The sequence below is a fragment of the Oncorhynchus tshawytscha genome, linkage group LG05 (genome assembly GCF_018296145.1).
Source record: "Oncorhynchus tshawytscha isolate Ot180627B linkage group LG05, Otsh_v2.0, whole genome shotgun sequence".
NCBI classification, from domain to species: domain Eukaryota; kingdom Metazoa; phylum Chordata; class Actinopteri; order Salmoniformes; family Salmonidae; genus Oncorhynchus; species Oncorhynchus tshawytscha.
In genome coordinates, this window is record NC_056433.1 from 77,786,554 (window position 1) to 77,805,715 (window position 19,162).

Here is a 19,162-nt window from a genome sequence, read left to right on the forward strand (position 1 = left end):
ACATACTCATCTATAGCATAACATACTCATCTATAGTATAACATACTCATCTATAGCATAACATACTCATCTATAGCATAACATACTCATCTATAGTATAACATACTCATCTATAGCATAACATACTCATCTATAGCATAACATACTCATCTATAGCATAACATACTCATCTATAGCATAACATACTCATAACATATAGCATAACATACTCATCTATAGCATAACATAACATACTCATCTATAGCATAACATACTCATCTATAGCATAACATATTCATCTATAGCATAACATACTCATCTATAGTATAACATACTCATCATCTATAGCATAACATACTCATCTATAGCATAACATACTCATCTATAGCATAACATATTCATCTATAGCATAACATACTCATCTATAGCATAACATAACATACTCATCTATAGCATAACATACTCATCTATAGCATAACATACTCATCTATAGCATAACATACTCATCTATAGCATAACATACTCATCTATAGCATAACATACTCATCTATAGCATAACATACTCATCTATAGCATAACATACTCATCTATAGCATAACATACTCATCTATAGCATAACATACTCATCTATAGCATAACATACTCATCTATAGTATAACATACTCATCTATAGCATAACATACTCATCTATAGCATAACATACTCATCTATAGCATAACATACTCATCTATAGTATAACATACTCATCTATAGTATAACATACTCATCTATAGCATAACATACTCATCTATAGCATAACATACTCATCTATAGCATAACATACTCATCTATAGCATAACATATTCACATATAGCATAACATACTCATCTATAGCATAACATACTCATCTATAGCATAACATACTCATCTGTAGTATAACATACTCATCTATAGCATAACATACTCAGTATAACATACTCATCTATAGCATAACATACTCATCTATAGCATAACATACTCATCTATAGCATAACATACTCATCTATAGCATAACATACTCATCTATAGCATAACATACTCATCTATAGCATAACATACTCATCTATAGCATAACATACTCATCTATAGCATAACATACTCATCTATAGTATAACATACTCATCTAGCATAACATATCTATATAACATACTCATCTATAGCATAACATACTCATCTATAGTATAACATACTCATCTATAGCATAACATACTCATCTATAGCATAACATACTCATCTATAGCATAACATACTCATCTATAGTATAACATACTCATCTATAGTATAACATACTCATCTATAGTATAACATACTCATAACATACTCATCTATAGTATAACATACTCATCTATAGCATAACATACTCATCTATAGTATAACATACTATCTAGTATAACATACTCATCTGTGATACTCATAACTATAGCATAACATACTCATCTATAGCATAACATACTCATAACATACTCATCTATAGCATAACATACTCATCTATAGTATAACATACTCATCTATAGCATAACATACTCATCTATAGTATAACATACTCATCTATAGCATAACATACTCATCTATAGCATAACATACTCATCTATAGCATAACATACTCATCTATAGTATAACATACTCATCTATAGCATAACATACTCATCTATAGCATAACATACTCATCTATAGCATAACATACTCATCTATAGCATAACATACTCATCTATAGCATAACATACTCATCTATAGTATAACATACTCATCTATAGCATAACATACTCATCTATAGCATAAACATCTACATAACATCTCATCTAGTATAACATACTCATCTATAGCATAACATACTCATCTATAGCATAACATACTCATCTATAGTATAACATACTCATCTATAGCATAACATACTCATCTATAGTATAACATACTCATCTATAGCATAACATACTCATCTAGTATAACATAACATACTCATCTATAGCATAACATACTCATCTATAGTATATACATCTACTCATCTATAGCATAACATACTCATCTATAGTATATAACATACTCATCTATAGCATAACATACTCATCTATAGCATAACATACTCATCTATAGCATAACATATATCTATAGCATAACATCTATAGCATAACATACTCATCTATAGCATAACATACTCATCTATAGCATAACATACTCATCTATAGCATAACATACTCATCTATAGTATAACATAATCTATAGTATAACATACTCATCTATAGCATAACATACTCATCTATAGCATAACATACTCATCTATAGCATAACATACTCATCTATAGCATAACATACTCATCTATAGCATAACATACTCATCTATAGCATAACATACTCATCTATAGCATAACATACTCATCATAACATACTCATCTCATCTATAGCATAACATACTCATCTATAGCATAACATACTCATCTATAGCATAACATACTCATCTATAGCATAACATACTCATCTATAGTATAACATACTCATACTCATCTATAGCATAACATACTCATCTATAGTATAACATACTCATCTATAGCATAACATACTCATCTATAGCATAACATACTCATCTATAGTATAACATACTCATCTATAGTATAACATACTCATCTATAGCATAACATAACATACTCATCTATAGTATAACATACTCATCTATACATAACATACTCATCTGTAGTATAACATACTCATCTATAGCATAACATACTCATCTATAGTATAACATACTCATCTATAGTATAACATACTCATCTATAGCATAACATACTCATCTATAGTATAACATACTCATCTATAGCATAACATACTCATCTATAGTATAACATACTCATCTATAGCATAACATACATCATCTGTAGTATATAACATACTCATCTATAGCATAACATACTCATCTGTAGTATAACATACTCATCTATAGTATAACATACTCATCTATAGTATATAATCATACATAACATATCTATAGCATAACATACTCATCTATAGTATAACATACTCATCTATAGTATAGCATAACATACTCATCTATAGTATAACATACTCATCTATAGCATAACATACTCATCTGTAGTATATAACATACATAACATATCTATAGCATAACATAACTCATCTGTAGTATAACATACTCATCTATAGTATAACATACTCATCTATAGCATAACATACTCATCTATAGCATAACATACTCATCTATAGTATAACATAATCATACATAACATCTATAGTATAACATACTCATCATAACATACTCATCTATAGTATAACATATACTATAGTATAACATATCTATAGCATAACATACTCATCTATAGCATAACATACTCATCTATAGCATAACATACTCATCTATAGTATAACATACTCATCTATAGTATAACATACTCATCTATAGCATAACATACTCATCTATAGTATAACATACTCATCTATAGCATAACATACTCATCTGTAGTATAACATACTCATCTATAGCATAACATACTCATCTATAGTATAACATACTCATCATAACATACTCATCTATAGCATAACATACTCATCTATAGCATAACATACTCATCTATAGTATAACATACTCACATATAGCATAACATACTCATCTATAGCATAACATACTCATCTATAGCATAACATACTCATCTATAGCATAACATACTCATCTATAGCATAACATACTCATCTATAGCATAACATACTCATCTATAGTATAACATACTCACATATAGCATAACATACTCATCTATAGCATAACATACTCATCTGTATTACAGAAAAACATCCATTTATGAAAAAGAAAATCCATTTACATATCAAACATGCTATTTGATTCGATATTATTTTTACCGTTCCCTTTGATTCTCATCCACAAGCACTCATGTTCCAAAGGTCATGTTAGAGTAATTAAAAGTTACACAGGAAGTTCATTAAATGTCTGTTCTAAATTCCAAATTCCACCTCTAGTGGATTCCTCTTCCCCCTCAGTTAATAAATATCAGCAGAGTTCATTAGTGGTCATACCTAAGTGGATTAGATAGAGTGTGACAGAATAAACACTGGTTCTTGTTTGTTCTGTGTTGGATTAATCAGGGAGAAAATGGCTGAATTATACATTGCATGATGTTTAATTAGCAGGCTAGTTGGAGGGAACTTCGTAATTAGAACTCAACCTTGTGACGAAAGGTCAAAAGTCGGCGGTTGCCATGGCGCAGAGTAGGCCTGTCTACTACGGAAAGGGTGCTGCGCACGGCATCGGCAAGCTTCCTGAATATTCAGCTGTTATTGGCTTTGATACTGAGCCACGTTCAGGGGGGAAAAAATCTCTCTCTCTATTTTGCTCACACACCAGTTCTGAAGGAATTATATGGTGTGTATAGTTGCCATAAAAATGTGATGTTCTTTTCCATGGCTTTTCTGAATAATAACCATATGCAAACAAGGGAAAATCATTTGAAATGCTTCCATTATGGCCAGAGGATGTTTACTACATCAAAATGCTACCCTGACAACCTAAAAATGCCCTCTCTCTGTTCTCCAACCCAGAATGCAAAGGGGGAAGAAGTGTCTGTCTTGAAGTTAACGTGGTGGGACATTGTGATAGGAGACAGAGGGATGTGATTGACATGATAAGCCCGGGGTTCCTCACACACACAGAGACAGTCGCACACACGAGCTCGCACACACATGCACCAACGCACATTCACACACACGGAGAGACACACACAAAATCACACACTGAAGCCTACTAACCTGCCTGTAGACCTTTCCAATAACAACTCCACACACTAACACTAGCTGATACTCTGCAGGAAGCTATTCCATGTTATTACTTATTTTCTATTATTTTTCCTTAAATCAGGTTCCAACATGGGAAGGCAGAGTAGCAGAAGATCTCCAGCATTATTAACCTGTCTCTTTCCATGAGGGAGGCAGTGACACAGCGCAGACAAGCGCAGAGACACACAATGCTCAGAAGTCGTCAGACGGGGAGAGGGGGAAACAAAATGATTGCCTCAGAGCAGGCCAGATGGGAGAGGAACGAACGAAGGAAGACTGGAGGAAGGGAAAAGAAGTGAAATGAAATAAAAGGCCTTATGTGAGGAGACAAGTACAGGGGCTCCACAGCAGTGAGATTGTCATCACTGCTTTCCCGAGGGAGCCACCCAACAAAATGTGCCATTTAAAACGGGAAGCGTGTGTGTGTGTGTGCGTGCGTGTGTGTGGTGGACGTGTTTAAGTATACTTATTGGGACCAGAAGTCTCCACAAGTATAGTAAAATAACAAAAATTTGACCAACTGGGGACATTTTGTTTGTCCCCACAAGGTCAAATTATATTTCTAGGGGGTTTAGGGGTTAAGGTTAGAATTAGTTTCAGGGGTTAGTTTTAGGGTTTGGAGATAGGTTTTGGGGTTAAAGTTAGGGAAAATAGGATTTTGAATGGGACTGAATTGTGTGTCCCCACAAGGTTAGTACAGATGGCAGGCTAACTCAAGCCCAGTTCTGCACAATGTGAAAACCTCACTTCGGGTTTCTACAGCACTGTGCAGCCAGTTAGCAGGGACTGTACTTCCTCAAAGTTTTCTCCCATTACTGTTAAATGTGCATATCTGTCAACCCAGTAGACTACATCAGCCATCAGCAACACAAAGACACTCCCTTCAACAGATGGAGAACACTAAAGTACTCCAAGTATCATCTGCCTGTGTCTGCCTGCCTGACAAATGTAAGAACATTCTGAAAAAGAAAGATTGATAACCGCCCTCAAAACCTATTAGGCCTACAACATAAACCCAAAACAAGACAAATTGCTCCATATGAAAACTCTAAATCAATATATAACACTACAACAGCCTCAGAATTAAATCAACAGCAGTCCCAAAAATAAGGAAAAAAACCTCACAAAGACACAAATAACTATTGACCAAGCAATAATTTCAAGCTATTGCAGCCTGGTCTCATAGACTAGACGCAACATAGTAAATGTAAATTCGGGACATTCAAATTAGTATGATATGTTACGTTTGATATGGTTACATAAGACAGAAGGTTACTTAAGGCAAAAATGAAAGTAAGATGGTTAGTCGGGGTGGACGGGGGGGGGGAGTAAAATACAAAAATCCAGTAATCCAAAGGTTGAGCTTGAATCTTATCACAGACAACTTTAGCATTTAGCTAATTAGCAACATATCATATGAAATGGATGATAGACATACACAAATTAATATATACCATACAAAACATAACATACTGTGTTACATTTACCCGAGTCCAGGTTGGCCAAATATACAGTTGAAGTTGGAAGTTTACATACACTTAGGTTGGAGCCATTAAAACTCGTTTTTCAACCACTCCACAAATTTCTTGTTAACAAACTATAGATTTGGCAAGTCAGTTCTACTTTGTGCATGACAAGTACATTTTCCAACAATTGTTTACAGACAGATTATTTCACTTATAATTCACTGTGTCACAATTCCAGTGGGTCAGAAGTTTACATACACTAAGTTGACTGTGCCTTTAAACAGCTTGGAAAATTCCAGAAAATTATGTTATGGCTTTAGAAGCTTCTGATTCATTTTTTAAATTTCACTGTTATTTAACCAGGTTGGCCAGTTGAGAACAAGTTCTCATTTACAACTGCGACCTGGCCAAGAAAAAGCAAAGCAGTGTGACACAAACAACAACACAGAGTTACACATGGAATTAACAAACGAAGTCAATAACACAATAGAAAAAGTCTATGTACAAATCAAATGTATTTATATAGCCCTTCGTACATCAGCTGATATCTCAAAGTGCTGTACAGAAACCCAGCCTAAAACCCCAAACAGCAAGCAATGCAGGTGTAGAAGCACGGTGGCTAGGAAAAACTCCCTAGAAAGGCCAAAACCTAGGAAGAAACCTAGAGAGGAACCAGGCTATGTGGGGTGGCCAGTCCTCTTCTGGCTGTGCCGGGTGGAGATTATAACAGAACATGGCCAAGATGTTCAAATGTTCATAAATGACCAGCATGGTCAAATAAAAATAATCACAGTAGTTGTCGAGGGTGCAGCAAGTCAGCACCTCAGGAGTAAATGTCAGTTGGCTTTTCATAGCCGATCATTAAGAGTATCTCTACCGCTCCTTTAGTCTCTAGAGTAGAGGTTGACCGATTAATTGGAATGGCCGATTAATTAGGATATTTTTGGGCGCCGATTTGGCCGATTTTTATTTTATTTTTACACCTTTATTTAATCTTTATTTAACTAGGCAAGTTAGTTAAGAACACATTCTTATTTTCAATGACGGCCTAGGAACGGTGGGTTAACTGCCCTGTTCAGGGGCAAAACGACCTTGTCAGCTTGGGAATTCAATCTTGCAACCTTATAGTTAACTAGTCTAACGCTCTAACCACCTGCCTCTCATTGCACTCCACGAGGAGCCTGCCTGTTACGCGAATGCAGTAAGCCAAGGTAAGTTGCTAGCTAGCATTAAACTTATCTTATAAAAAACAATCAATCAATCATAATCACTAGTTAACTACACATGGTTGATGATATTACTAGTTTATCTAGCGTGTCCTGCGTTGCATATAATCGAAGCGGTGCGTATTCGCGAAAAAGGACTGTCCTTGCTCCAATGTGTACCTAACCATAAACACCAATGCCTTTGTTAAAATCAATACACAGAGGTATATATTTTTAAACCTGCATATTTAGCTAAAAGAAAGGTTAGCAGGCAATATTAACCAGGAGAAATTGTGTCACTTCTCTTGCGTTTATTGCACGCAGAGTCAGGGTATATGCAACAGTTTGGGCTGCCTAATTTGCCAGAATTGTACGTAATTATGACATAACATTGAAGGTTGTGCAATGTAACAGGAATATTTAGACTTATGGATGCCACCCGTTAGATAAAATACAGAATGGTTCCGTATTTCACTGAAAGAATAAATGTCTTGTTTTTGAGATTATAGTTTCCGGATTCGACCATATTGATGACCTAAGCCTCGTATTTCTGTGTGTTAATATGTTATAATTAAGTCTATGATTTGATATTTGATAGAGTAGTCTGACTGAGCAGTGGTAGGCACCAGCAGGCTCGTAAGCATTCATTCAAACACCACTTTTGTGCGTTTTGCCAGCAGCTCTTCATTGTGCTTCAAGCATTGAGCTGTTTATGACTTCAAGCCTATCAACTCCCGAGATTAGGCTGGTGTAACCGATGTGAAATGGCTAGCTAGTTAGCCGGGTGTGCGCTAATAGCGTTTCAAACGTCACTCGCTCTGAGACTTGGAGTAGTTGTTCCCCTGGCTCTGCATGGGTAACGATGCTGCGAGAATGGCTGTGATCGATGTGTTCCTGGTTCGAGCCCAGGTAGGGGTGAGGAGAGGGGCGGAAGCTATACTGTTACACTGGCAATACTAAAGTGCCTATAAGAACATCCAATAGTCATGTCTCTCTATACAAATCGTATAGAGAGAAATAGTCCTATAATTCCTAGAATAACTACAACCTAAAACTTCTTACCTGGGAATATTGAAGACTCATGTTAAAAGGAACCACCAGCTTTCATATGTTCTCATGTTCTGAGCAAGGAACTGAAACGTTAGCTTTCTTACATGGCACATATTGCACTTTTACTTTCTTCTCCAACACTTTGTTTTTGCATTATTTAAGCCAAATTGAACATGTTTCATTATTTATTTGAGGCTAGATAGATTTTATTGATGTATTATATCAAGTTAAAATAAGTGTTCATTCAGTATTGTTGTAATTGTCATTATTACAACTCAATTTAAAAAATCATCCGATTAATCGGTATCGGCTTTTTTTGGTCCTCCAATAATTGGTATTGGTATCGGTGTTGAAACATCATAATCGGTCGACCTCTACTCTAGAGAGTTGAAAACAGCAGGTCTAGGACAGGTAGCACGTCTGGTGAACAGATCAGGGTTCCATAGCCGCAGGCAGAACAGTTGAAACTGGAGCAGCAGCATGGCCAGGTGGACTGGGGACAGCAAGGAGTCATCATGCCATATAGTTCTGGGGCATGGTCCTAGGGCTCAGGTCCTCCGAGAGAGAGAAAGAAAGAGAGAAAGAGAGAATTAGAGAGAGCATACTTAAATTCACACAGGACACCGGATAAGGCAGGAGAAGTACTCCAGATATAACAGACTGACCCTAGTCCCCTGACGTATAAACTACTGCAGCATAAATACTGGAGGCTGAGACAGGAGGGGTCAGGAGACACTGTGGCCCCATCCGATGATACCCCCGGACAGGGCCAAACAGGCAGGATATAACCACACCCACTTTGCCAAAGCACAGCCCCCACAGCACTAGAGGGATATCTTCAACCACCAACTTACCATCCTGAGAAAAGGCCGAGTATAGCCCACAAAGATCTCCGCCACGGCACAACGCAAGGGGGGGGCGCCAACCCAGACAGGAAGATCACGTCAGGGACTCAACTCACTCAAGTGACGCACCCAGTGTGTGCGTGTGCAAATGGCGTGAGGAGGTAAGGCAATAAATAGGCAATAGTAGCAAAGTCATTACAATTTAGCAAATTAACACTGGAGTGATAGATGTGCAGATGATGATGTGCAAGTAGAAATACTGGTGTGCAAAAGATAGGCTAATTGACATCATTTGAGTCAATTGGAGGTGTACCTGTGAAAGTATTTCAAGGCCTACCTTCAAACTCAGTGCCTCTTTGCTTGACATTATGGGAAAATCAAAAGAAATCTGCTAAGACCACAGAAAAAAAATTGTAGACCTCCACAAATCTGGTTCATCCTTGGGAGCAATTTCCAAACAACCTGAAGGTACCATGTTCATCTGTACAAACAATAGTGCGCAAGTATAAACACCATGGGACCACGCAGCCGTCATACCCCTCAGGAAGGAGACGCGTTCTGTCTCCTGGAGATGAACGTACTTTGGTGCGAAAAGTGCAAATCAATCCCAGAAAAACAGCAAATGACCTTGTGAATATGCTGGAGGAAACAGGTACAAAAGTATCTATATCCACAGTAAAACTAGTCCTATATCGACATAACCTGAAAGGCCGCTCAGCAAGGAAGAAGCCACTGCTCCAAAACCGCCATAAAAAAGCCAGACTACAGTTTGCAACTGCACATGGAGACAAAGATCGTACTTTTTGGAGAAATGTCCTCTGGTCTGATAGAAAAATAGAACTGTTTGGCCATAATGACCATCATTATGTTTGGAGGAAAAAGGGGGAGGCTTGCAAGCCGAAGAACACCATCCCAACTGTGAAGTACGGGGGTGGCAGCATCACGTTGTGGCGGTGCTTTGCTGCAGGAGGGACTGGTGCACTTCACAAAATAGATGGCATCATGAGGCAGGAAAGTTATGTGGATATATTGAAGCAACATCTGAAGACATCAGTCAAGAAGTTAAAGCTTGGTCGCAAATGGGTCTTCCAAATGGACAACGACCCCAAGCACACTTCCAACGTTGTGGCAAAATGGCAAAAAACTTCTTGTAACTAGGGGGCAGCATTTTCATTTTTGGAAAAATAACATTCCCAATGTAAACAGGCTATTTTGTCAGGACAAGATGCTAGAATGCTCAGGGATTCAATCTAGCAACCTTTACGGTTGCTGGCCCAACGCTCTAACCACTAGGCTTCCTGCCACCCTGGCAAATTAGGGTTAAGTACCTTGCTCAAGGACACCTGTCAGCTCGGGTATTCAAACCAGCAACCTTTCGGTTACTAGCCCAACGCTCTAACCTCTAGGCTACCTGCCGCCCATGACCTTGTCACCACATTCTACTAATTCTCATACAGCCAGGCTCAACCATTAAACCCAAATAGGCCTACTGAACGGAGCCTTGCTCAACCATTAAACCCACATAGGCCTACTGAACGGAGCCTTGCTCAACCATTAAACCCACATAGGCCTACTGAACGGAGCCTTGCTCAACCATTAAACCCCCCTAGGTCTATTGAACGGAGCCTTGCTCAACCATTAAACCCCCCTAGGTCTACTGAACGGAGCCTTGCTCAACCATTAAACCCCTAGGTCTACTAAAAGGAGACCTGCTCAACCATTAAACCCCTAGGTCTACTGAACGGAGACTTGCTCAACCATTATACCCCACATAGGCCTACTGAACGGAGACTTGCTCAACCATTATACCCCCCTAGGTCTACTGAACGGAGACTTGCTCAACCATTAAACCCCCCTAGGTCTACTGAATTGAGCGGATCATGTAAAAATTGAAAGCACAATAGCGTTTGATATAGTACCTCTAGCTGGATATCAAACAAGCATACTTGGTTTAAATTGATCTGAAAACATGTTCTTTGATGTTTTTCAATTGCCAACGGTGAAGTAAATTGGCTTAATGGAGGCCAACAAACAATGGTGTTGTTCTGCTAGAATGCAAGGGAGCGCCTCACATTTTATATTTTGAGAATAAAAGTAGCTGGTAAAAATATTTCTGGAAAATGATTTCTGAAGCTGAATCAATGTCCCGCAAGATCACATAATGAAGAATTGGTATTTTACATAACAGAACCGAATATAATAGCATATCATAGTAGGCCTATAACGTTACTGTTACACCAAAAACACATCGTTTCTAGTGAGATTTTAGGATGGTTAGCTGAAGCTGAATAGCCGCATTTCTTTTCTCATGCGGCCACAACTCAACAACCGGTCGCGCCTCTCGGCAGCATATACACCGAGTGTACAAAATATTAAGAACACCTTCCAAATATTGAGTTGCAACAAGCTGTTGAAAGCGTTCCACTGGGATGCTGGCCGATGTTGACCCCAATGCTTCCCACAGTTGTGTTAAGTTGGCTGGATGTCATTCTTGATACACACGGGAAACTGTTGAGCGTAAAAAACCCAGCAGCGTTGCAGTTCTTGACACAAACTGGTGCGCTGGTAAGGACTACCCCAGTTCAAAGGCACATTTCACCGGTAAAACGTGAAGACCTATCATTCACGATTGACAGTGATGATGGTCTATTTTGAAATGAGGTCCGCATAACTTGGTGTTTGAGGTTATTAAAAAATATAATTTTCTTGAAACAATGTGTGGGCTTAGACAGACGTTGCAATTGGAGGATGCATTTTATGCATATTCCATAATAGTAAATAGGTTACATCTGTCGGTACAACATTTTATTGAGAAATTACGTAATTTGCTATTTTTTCCCCCACAAGACAGAAATAATGCACTCTCCGCTAATAGGGCAAGAGCACAGTACAACAGCACCTGTAGCTCTGCACAGATATAAAGGAAATGTAATTTCATCCATTGGCTGACTGATAATGAGTACTGTGCGCCCTCGTGTGGCCACTAAGTTCCTGTACGTTCTATCTGGGCTTCTGTTTATGGTTGCTAGGCAACGAGAGAACAAAATCATTTTTGCGAATGATATTTTGAATTTCGTGTAGTGGGCTGGTTTGCTATAAAGTTGCACACTACGTATCGTCTCTCGTCTTTTTTTCTTTATTGTATCCGAATTTATACAAACCAGGATGGCATCGGCTAAGCAGTCAAAAGAAAAGGATCCTGCGGATATTGTTAGTCAGAACGCAATTCACATCGAGACCATAAAGAAAGAGAATAGGAGCCAAAAAGTGTACACGTTATTTAGCATCAACCCGTACAAAAGACGTAAGCACATTCCACCTCAGTAGAAAGATGTGTGGACTAATGTGAACGAGGAGGAATATCATGATGAACCACCACTTTTTCTCATCTTCTTTCACTTTTCAGTTCACATTTTGACTGACAAACCGATGGCTGGCAACAAGACACACGACAAAGTGCAGGAGGACCGTAAGTATGCCTAATAGCTCTTCAATGTTATGAGATGTTGGCCAGTCTGTTAGATCAGGGTTTCCCAAACTGTCATGGGGCCCTCCGTGTTCACGTTTTGATCGTTACCCAAGGACTATACAGCTGATTAAAATAACCAACTCCATTATTTGAAACAGCTGTGTGGTGCGGGGGAAAAACCCAAAACGTGCACCCAGGACCGTTTGGGAAACCCTGTCTGATTGTTGTATCCCCCAGCTGCTTTCCTAAGGGCCATCCACAGGGCTTGTTTGGAGCCAACCAAGAAATACACTCACCCCCAAACTGAGAGCCAGGAGATAGGCTGGATATCCAGACCTCTGGTAAGAAACCCCTCTTTGTGAGTGATCAGGAAAATAGCTACTTTTCAAAATGGTTTGACAAGTTGTGTCCCCTTTACTTCCAGGTATTTGTTGTAACAAATTGTCATGTCCCCTGTCTGAGTGTCCTAAGCCTGTTGTCACCGCCCTCTAAAATAGCTTTTCTGCCCTGAGATGGTTTCAGATCGCAGCGATAGAAGACTGAACTGGTCACGGCAGAACTCAGAGATCACCAAGTACATGGATGCAGCATGGCGTCTCAAAGAACAGACACAGAACCTGGGTTAGATCTACAGCCTACATTATGATAACCTGGGTTAGATCTACAGCCTACCAGACTTCATTATGATAACCTGGGTCATTGGTCTCTTTACTGGATAAAAATTGAGTGGAAACACAGCTATGAAGAATAATACTTTACTGTCCAAAGGAAATACAATGTAACTGGTTGCAGGCAGACCAACTGTAATTAAGCAATAAGGCCCAGGGGGGTGTGGTATATGGCCAATATACCACAGCTAAGGGCTGTTCTTGTGTGCAACACAGAGTGCCTGGATACAACCTGTAGCCATGGTATAGTGACCTTGTACCACAAACCCCCAAGGTGCCTTAATGCTATTATAAACTGGTTACCAACATAATTAGAAGAGTGAAAATAAATAGTCACACGTGGTATATCAGACCGTATACCACGTCTTTCAGTCAATCAGCATCCAAGGCTTGAAACACCCAGTTTATAACAAACACCACACCAGAGAAACATGAAACAGCATACTAATCATTCATTCAAGTTAAACAGATGCAGGTGTAGCCTGGTCCCTGTTTGTGCTCTTGCCATCTCCATCAGTCATTGTCAAGCAAAACTCAGCATGAAATTAGTTGGTATAATAGCACAGACTGGCACTCAGGCTAGAGAAGGGGTTATTCTTGCCCAAAATGTACCAACTATTGTCATACCGGCAACCTGTTTGCAGAAGAAACATTTACCCAGATCTATAGAAAGTAATACATTGGCCCACTACACATTAATAATATTGATACATTGGAAAGGCCAAACACGACAGCTGTTCAATATTAGAAAATGTCACATCCCTAAAGGTAGCGAATCAGGGGGTCAATAAGCAGACTTGCAAAGTGTGCATTTTACAAAAATCTATCAAGTATTTACTCAAACTAGATGACATACATTTGTGGAAGTGGCTTCATCATTGTTTTCACTTTCAGCAAATAGTTTCACAAACGTAGACGCCTTACAACAAAGTATAAAGATCTCCTTTAAAAGATACATGGATTTATTTTACTGACGATAATAAAAATGTCAGTGTACCGTTGATGTCCATATTCATGTTAGAGGTTTAAACCATTTAAAAAAACATTGAATTTGGCATGTTTAGTACCGCTCTGTCTGGTTTTCATATGGAGACATTCTAAAGCTTGTCGTCTTGGTGATACTCTAGGAAGGACATCTTGTCGTCTTGGTGATACTCTAGGAAGGACATCTTGGTGATACTCTAGGAAGGACGTCTTGGTGATACTCTAGGAAGGACATCTTGTAGTCTTGGTGATACTCTAGGAAGGACATCTTGTAGTCTTGGTGATACTCTAGGAAGGACATCTTGTAGTCTTGGTGATACTCTAGGAAGGACATCTTGTAGTCTTGGTGATACTCTAGGAAGGACATCTTGTAGTCTTGGTGATACTCTAGGAAGGACATCTTGTAGTCTTGGTGATACTCTAGGAAGGACATCTTGTAGTCTTTTTGATACTCTAGGAAGGACATCGTGAAATCATCACACAAAAGGCCTCCACATCAGTCCACTGCCCCAAGGGCTCCATGAAGGGTGGTGTGTGTGATCAAGAAGAGAAAGAGAGGACTTCTCTCTAATATTACCTCCTTCCAGAAGTTGGGATGCAGTGTGGCAAAGACAACACACACACACACACACACACCTCTTTAGGAGCGACCCTTCATCTTCTTGCGTGCATTCTTGCCCAGTCGTTTCTGAAGGAATTGAAGAAGAAAAAGGGATCAAAATGACAAAATAACTAACTTTTTTCAATAACAAACCAAATGTACCAACACTATAAACACAATATTTTAATTCAAAATGTGATATTGTATGACCCAATCATGGTTTCCTGTCAGTGACTTACAGCCCCTCCTTTGGCGGGGCCCCTTCCGCCTGGTCCTGCTTTGCCTCCTTTCCCCCCCTTTCCTCCTTTCCCATGAGCCACCTTGGCTCGGAACCCTGACACATCGTTGTGGCTGTCCTTGGTGTTCCACTTGGTTCCACTTTTCTTCCCGCCAAAGCCAAACCTCTGGTCTTTATACTTCCTCTTAGCATTGGGCCTGACAAGTCAGAGACTTCAGTTTTAGTCCAAGTACATATAGATTTGATATAAAAGCACTGAATACAATGAATATAGGTAGGTAGTTGAAGAAGCATTGTGAACAACATTCCCATGTCTGTGCAGCATCTTACCCTTTCTTGTTCATGGCCTTTTTATCAGGTGTTTGGCCACCGGACCCTTTCCCTGCACCTCCTTTAGCTGGAGCACCTCCTTTAGCTGGAGCGCCTCCTTTAGCAGTCTTCTGATCTCCTTCCAGGAAGTCCAGTTTGTCAGTCATGCCTGCAAGAGAGGAGGGTGTTTACCGTTATGAATCACATTTAGCAGATGTCACCCAAAGCAACTTACCAACCAAAATAGTGCAAACAAGATGGGTGACTTGGGTGGTATACAAAACATGCAGAACTGAGGACCCACCTTTTTGATACCTCTTCACTGAAGACATCATGGCCTTCTTCTCCCTCTGTCTCTTCTGAATAACCTCTACTTGTACCTACAACACAAATTTCATAAGATCACATTCACCGAGAGGATATAATAAAAGTACAATTCCAGTGAGACCCCCACTGCTGTCATGTAAGATGAAAGGAGACTGACCTTCTTGCCATACTTCCTCTGTTCTCTTAGTTTCTTGGCCTTTTCCGACTTCTCCATCATGATCTGCTTCGTGATGAGTTTCTTCCTGATCTGTAGGAAAAGATAAAGGATCGCATTATTCATGACCACACCAGTGTTTCGACCAGATTTGAAATTGCTGGACAAATGTGCATATCAAATAGAATCTCAGTTGGATGCCAGCCACGTGTCGGGTAAAGTGTAAATCATGGTCCACAGACACCAGGAGTCGATAGTCCAACGCCCCATTGTGACATACTCAGAGCTACACGGCTCTGAGACAAACAGCCGCGAGGGACGAACAGCCCGAATGTGCACCTCCCTACAATTCCCACCAAATGCGTCTCCGGTACGCACCCTTTATTAATTTGAATGCATTGACAGTTGGACAAATTGCCTGAACTGCTCTAAGAATTAGAAAAGTATGAAAGCCAACAGTCCAATATTCTTCAACACTGCTGTGCGTATGCACACACAATTTGGACTATGTTAAATTCTTAATGCTTTGTTAGGAGTGCCCACTGCCAATTCATTGTGACCATCATGGAAATTACTGCAATTATAATACAATTAATTATAGCCTACCAAGTATACATTGGTGCCTTGCACAAAGCATGTCTCCCTCCATCCATTTAGCTTGCCAAAACCTCTGCTGCGGAGTCAATTAATTTTTCCACTTGTGTTGCCTCCAACCTTGGTAAAGTAGCTAGTTAGCTACCAAGCAAGCATTGCAGTTTTTAGCATTTTTAAGCTAACTACTTAACCAGGCATTAGATCAGTGGAATACTCCTTGGTGGACTAGGTAAAAAAATTCTCTTTTATGAAGAGTAATCTAGCAAAACGTCATAAAATACCAAAACACTTCTCCCCTGTGTGCATACAGTTGTGTCCGCCAACATTGTGGTGATACTGATGGTTTCTCGGGACTGATTGCTTCTACGGTTGTGGCTACACAGTACAACTACGGGAATAGTAGTGACTTTGCGTAGTAGGTTAGGAGAATTAGGTTAAGGTTAGGGAAAGGGTTATGCTTAGCTAAAATACTGCAGCTGTACTCCATCTAGCCACAACCTTAAAATCCATCTGTTCCGAGAATCCACCAGTATTACAACACCACTACCATGATACAATGTTGCAAGGTCCTTAGAGAGCACAAGTGCAAGACAGGGTGTCTTCTAATTGCATAATCTGTCTGAACCAACCTCCAACACATAGCCAATGTGATTTACAGAGGATATTTATTTTCATCACGATACCTTTTGCAAATCAATGTTTATTTGTTTGCATGCATTTATCTACCAAAAGCCTGTAAAAACATTGACCACCCCCTTTGTTTTAACACTCGCTGTTTATTATCTATTGTTTATCATCTATGGTCACTTTACCTACATGTACAAATTACCTCGACTAACCTGTACCTCCTGTATATAGCGTGGTTATTGTTATTTTGTTGGTTTAGTTTACATTTTTTACTTCAGCTAATTGAGTAAATATTTTAACTTTTTCTTGAACTGCATTGTAAGTAAGCAGGTAGCGGCTACCTGGGGCACGAACCGAAAGGTTGTAAGACCGAATCCCCGAGCTGACAAGGTAAAAATATGTCATTCTGCCCTTGAACAAGGCAGTTCCTAGGCCGTCTGACGTGCCTAATTAAATAAAGGTTTACACACACACACACACACACACACACACACACACACACACACACACACACACAAAAGCCTTTCAGTGTAAGGTTGTTGTACTCAGCAAATAAAGTGACAAATAAAATGTGATTTGAATTACTGGCTAAAGGAATAGCTGGACAGCATAACTTTTCAACAGTTTGGGTCAGAGAGATTAATCCAAACCTGATGCAATTCAGTCACATACATATAAAGACAGAATACAAGATCTCTCTGGGAGTAAGGCCAGATCAGGACATCCTACCTTCTGCATTTGCTGGTCTGACTTGGCCATCTCTGCAAAGTAGTCCTCAGGTCTCTTGGTGGCTATCTTCAGCTTCAGTAGCCGGGGCATCGCTTCCAGAACAGCTTCTTGGGCTTGACGGTAACTGGAAGAGATCAATGAAAGAGAGGATATGGTTTACAATTGCAATGACTAGGACAGCATCATGACATTACAACAAATTATCTGTCCACTGATAGACTGTATGGACATTAGACACTCACAAGAACATCTCTCTCTGGAAGTCGTCATCTGGGTTGATGTCTTCGCTGGCCTTGTTGTCGAGTCTGCCCTCGGACTTGGCAACGATGTCATCAGCGGGGAGATTGACCATGTCCAGCCTCTCTATCCAGGGTAGTGTGTTCTTACGAAAGTCAGCGAGGCATTGTTTCAAACCCTCCTGTCCACAACCATGTATCAAATACGGATCATATTAGAACAGCTAATAATTTGTGACTTAGGAGTCGAATAAAGCATGAATGAGAGACAATGGTGGCTTTCTGGTCGCAGACACGTGCGCATGTCAACACTCACCACATTGTTGACAATCTTCTTCGGTTCTTGTGTTGTAAAGTTCAACCCAGGCTTTAACAATCCCTTTGCGAATGCATCTTGAAGCTAATGAAAACGAAAAACACAGCACAGTTACGCCTTGTAAAGCACCTACACAATGTTAACGGATACATTGTTAGTTAACCAGCTAGCTAAATTGGCTAATGTTCGCTAGCACGCTATAAAATACCCGGTTACCTCTCCGTCAGATAATTCGCTGTCCTGCTCAGACGTCTCACCTAACTGCTCGTCATCTTCAATAATATCCATGGTATTGTTAACGAGAATGATTGGATACAAACAGTGATTTTGTGGACCAAATACCATAAAATCCGTGCTCACATGGAGCGGTTCACATGAGAAGGAATTGTCGTCTGTAAAGAGTACACCGAAAATGTCTTCCGGTGAAACACCCGCCCCAAAGTAATCAAATGTTCCTATCCGAAGTTTTCTTTTGCAGCTGTCTACAGCTCTCATGTATAACTCGTGAAAAAAGGAACAGAGGAAAATAAACCTTCGTGTGAATTTCCGACATATA

The 19,162-nt window shown here is 39.4% G+C and overlaps 2 protein-coding genes across 2 annotated transcripts; one reads left to right on the plus strand and one right to left on the minus strand.

The window, feature by feature from the left end:
• Positions 1-12,420: 12,420 nt before the first annotated feature.
• On the plus strand, positions 12,421-13,838 carry LOC112251373 (protein FAM183A). Its single transcript, XM_024422323.2, has 4 exons — positions 12,421-12,658; positions 12,761-12,823; positions 13,061-13,164; positions 13,336-13,838. Exons 1-4 carry the CDS (start codon positions 12,520-12,522, stop codon positions 13,447-13,449), a joined length of 420 nt encoding a protein of 139 aa, XP_024278091.1. The 5' UTR covers positions 12,421-12,519; the 3' UTR covers positions 13,450-13,838.
• LOC112251372 (probable rRNA-processing protein EBP2) lies at positions 13,563-19,044 on the minus strand. Its single transcript, XM_024422322.2, has 10 exons — positions 18,823-19,044; positions 18,607-18,690; positions 18,297-18,472; positions 18,055-18,178; positions 16,108-16,197; positions 15,928-16,003; positions 15,645-15,792; positions 15,316-15,511; positions 15,112-15,163; positions 13,563-14,928 (listed from the first exon to the last, which is right to left on the minus strand). Exons 1-9 carry the CDS (start codon positions 18,949-18,951, stop codon positions 15,116-15,118), a joined length of 1,071 nt encoding a protein of 356 aa, XP_024278090.1. The 5' UTR covers positions 18,952-19,044; the 3' UTR covers positions 13,563-14,928; positions 15,112-15,115.
• Between the last annotated feature and the right edge of the window lie 118 nt (positions 19,045-19,162).

Excerpts from the sequence above, each read along its gene's own strand:
- LOC112251372 (XM_024422322.2), bottom strand. The coding sequence starts at position 18,951 with ATGGTATTTGGTCCACAAAATCACTGTTTGTATCCAATCATTCTCGTT. Across the intron at positions 16,198-18,054 it reads CAGACCAGCAAATGCAGAAG|ATCAGGAAGAAACTCATCAC; the intron begins GTAGGATGTCCT and ends CTTTTCCTACAG. Across the intron at positions 16,004-16,107 it reads AGAGGAAGTATGGCAAGAAG|GTACAAGTAGAGGTTATTCA; the intron begins GTCAGTCTCCTT and ends TTTGTGTTGTAG.
- LOC112251373 (XM_024422323.2), top strand. The coding sequence starts at position 12,520 with ATGGCATCGGCTAAGCAGTCAAAAGAAAAGGATCCTGCGGATATTGTT. Across the intron at positions 12,824-13,060 it reads CGACAAAGTGCAGGAGGACC|CTGCTTTCCTAAGGGCCATC; the intron begins GTAAGTATGCCT and ends TGTATCCCCCAG. Across the intron at positions 13,165-13,335 it reads GCTGGATATCCAGACCTCTG|ATGGTTTCAGATCGCAGCGA; the intron begins GTAAGAAACCCC and ends TTCTGCCCTGAG.